This window comes from Gavialis gangeticus, unplaced genomic scaffold (genome assembly GCF_001723915.1).
Source record: "Gavialis gangeticus isolate Ggan-Ray unplaced genomic scaffold, GavGan_comp1, whole genome shotgun sequence".
NCBI lineage: Eukaryota > Metazoa > Chordata > Crocodylia > Gavialidae > Gavialis > Gavialis gangeticus.
This window is the reverse complement of record NW_017729011.1, coordinates 23,603,922-23,606,412: the sequence shown is the minus strand read 5'-3', so window position 1 is coordinate 23,606,412 and position 2,491 is coordinate 23,603,922. Positions and strand designations below refer to the sequence as shown.

The 2,491-nt window shown below is 58.2% G+C and overlaps 1 protein-coding gene across 1 annotated transcript in view; it reads right to left on the bottom strand.

Annotated features, from left to right (window-relative positions):
- Positions 1-2,491, bottom strand: part of LOC109292758 (carboxyl-terminal PDZ ligand of neuronal nitric oxide synthase protein-like) — a 42,554-nt gene that overhangs the window by 32,513 nt on the left and 7,550 nt on the right. Inside the window, exon 2 of the mRNA XM_019510318.1 lies at positions 2,405-2,486. Coding sequence (XP_019365863.1) covers positions 2,405-2,486 — 82 coding nt within the window. The remainder of the gene's footprint in view (positions 1-2,404; positions 2,487-2,491) is intronic.

The window sequence follows — 2,491 nt, the reverse complement described above, 5'->3', positions numbered from 1 at the left end:
TGCTTGCCCAGCTGAGTGGAGATCGCCTCCTGATCCCAGAGGGCAGCCAGAATCTGTATCCTGCACCGCTCCCTCTTGAACCAAGAGCAGCCTCCACCTGCAACACCAAGTGCCCAGCTGAGCTTGCACAGGATACTCTGGGCATCTGGGGCCTGCCTGCATGCTAAAACAGACTGCATTTCATTGCAGCTTCTTAAGCAGGGGTGCCGACGCTCGTGGCAGATGGAAACCTGATGACAGCAAGCTCGTGCTTGTGTCCAGCCGTACCTTGGCTGCCTCCATGGCATCTAGTATTGAGCTGGATGCCCTGGGCTGGCACGAGGGCTAGTTTTTGCCCTACGCTCCCTACGGCGAGAGAGCGGCCACCTCATGTCCATCACAATCTGCTCGTGCACGTGTGCCAGGCTGGCTGAGCAAGATGATGGGAGCAGTGATGTGGAGGAGCTGGCCTGTGCCAAGAGGATTCAGCTGCGCCGCAGCGGGCACTGAGAGCCATGCGCAGCAAGCCAGTGGAGCGAGAGCTGCCAGGTACCAGCAGCAAGCTGCTCATGGCATGGGGAGATCCCATGGATGGAGGAATAAGCTGCGTGGGGCAAAGGGCCTGGATGCTCCATGTACACGCCCTCCTCCTGCAGCGAGGAAGCAGGCTGGGGAGAGCAGGGAGCCGTCCTCCAGACCCTGCGACTTGCCTTGGCAGGGGAATAGCCGAAGCAAAAATGTCTGTTCCCAAAGCCCTTCCCAAGCGTCCAGCCTTCCCAACAGGTTCTGTCATTGTTTTGCTGCTGCTGCGTGCAGCCCGTCTCTGCTCACGGCTACGGCAGGCAGCCTGCCTTCCTCCTCCACATGAGTCGGAGGCGGTGGCTTGAAAAATGCTTAGTTTCTGCTTTATAAGAGTACCTGGCTCATGAGTCAGAAGGAGTTGCTGTAGGGTGTGGGGCCGCGTATGCTGTTGGACTTCTTTTGTCAGCAAGTCAGGGAAACCCTGGAGAAACCTGGCCTGTCCTCCTGGCTGAAACCAGTGCTGCTTAATAGGCAGCTCCAGTGCTCTCATTGTGCACGTTCAAGTCTGCAGGTTTTGCAGCACTGAGAGAAACTCTCAGCTGGCAGGAGCAAGGGACCTGGTGGGGCGTCTGCTCTGCAAACCCAGGTGTGACAGCTCCTCACATCAGTAAGCGCTCTGTTCTCTGTTTTTTTTGGCTGCATATTTAGTACTTTCACCTGTCTAAAAACAAAATGAGCATGGACAGCAGTTTGAAAGATCATCTGGGTTCACTAGAGCATCCTTTTTAATGCCTCTACCTCCTCTACAAAAGCCCTGGTCTGGACAGCCCGGTGACCTGCTCTCATGGCTCAGGAAGGACTTTCTGAGCAAGCAGGGAGGAAAGGATGGGACTGGATCTCCTGGGATGGGGAAGGCACTTGCCAGGATCCACGTGGTTTGGCACCTGGGCCCAGCTACAGAAGGATACAGCCTGCAGGGTCGCAGGGGATTCGATGTAGGGAGGTAGGTTGATACCTGGGAACCCTCCCACCCATCAGCAATGGTGAGGAGACCGCGCCATCTATAGCACAGACCCATGGCAGGGAGAAGAGCCAGCGAGAGCGGGGACCTTTCTCTCAAACACCTTCCTACAGCCCCACCTGTGACCACGGCCGGGTCCCCTGCAGAGCCCCGCAGCTTTCCATGGGCTCAGCGGAGGTAGAAGCGTCCACCCACGTTCACCTTGCTTGGCTGACGTCTTTAGGGACAAACGCCTACTGCTCTTAAGCCCAAGTCCTGACCCTGGAAGAATCAGCTTGAAACACTGGCAGTGAGCAACTGTCACTTCACAAGCAAGCCACAAACTAAATGGCTCTGTCGTCCTAAAGGTTGCTGCCTGAATGGCACACCCCTGTGGAAGAGGAGCCCGTAGCAGAACTAAATAAAAAGGGTCATTAAGGCGATCTCTCTACTAAGGTCCCTCTAGCAAAAGAGGCAGCGGTCCAGCACAGAAAAAGCAGCTAGAGAGCTACGCTCGTGCGAGCCAGTCCCGTAGTTCTTCCACGGTCTCCACATATTAAAAGCACAACCTTATTTTAGTTGCTTTTCTTTTCTGGTGCAACCCGCCAGCGCCTAGCGCGGCGTGCGATGTTTTTAAGCATTCGGACTCTCCTCCTCCTCCCCCAGGAGCTGGCTGTGGGAGAGAGATTGAATTGCCCGTCTCCCCCAGACCAGAGAAACGCACGGCTCCTTCAGCCGGAGAACGAAAAGGCAGGAGACCCCCGCGGCCTGGGGGCGGTCTCCGCTTCCCGTGGGCGTCAGGCCGCGGCGAGGGGGCGAGGGCCGCCCTTCGCGCCGGGACAGCGGCCGGGGCCGGGCTGCTCGGGCCCCGCAGACCTGTTGCGGGGGGCGGCCGGGGCTGACCTTGGCCTGGAAGGCGATGCCGTGCTGGAAGGCCTCCTCGCTGTGCAGCGGCACCCGCGCGTCGCAGCCATCGTCCACCGGGCTGTA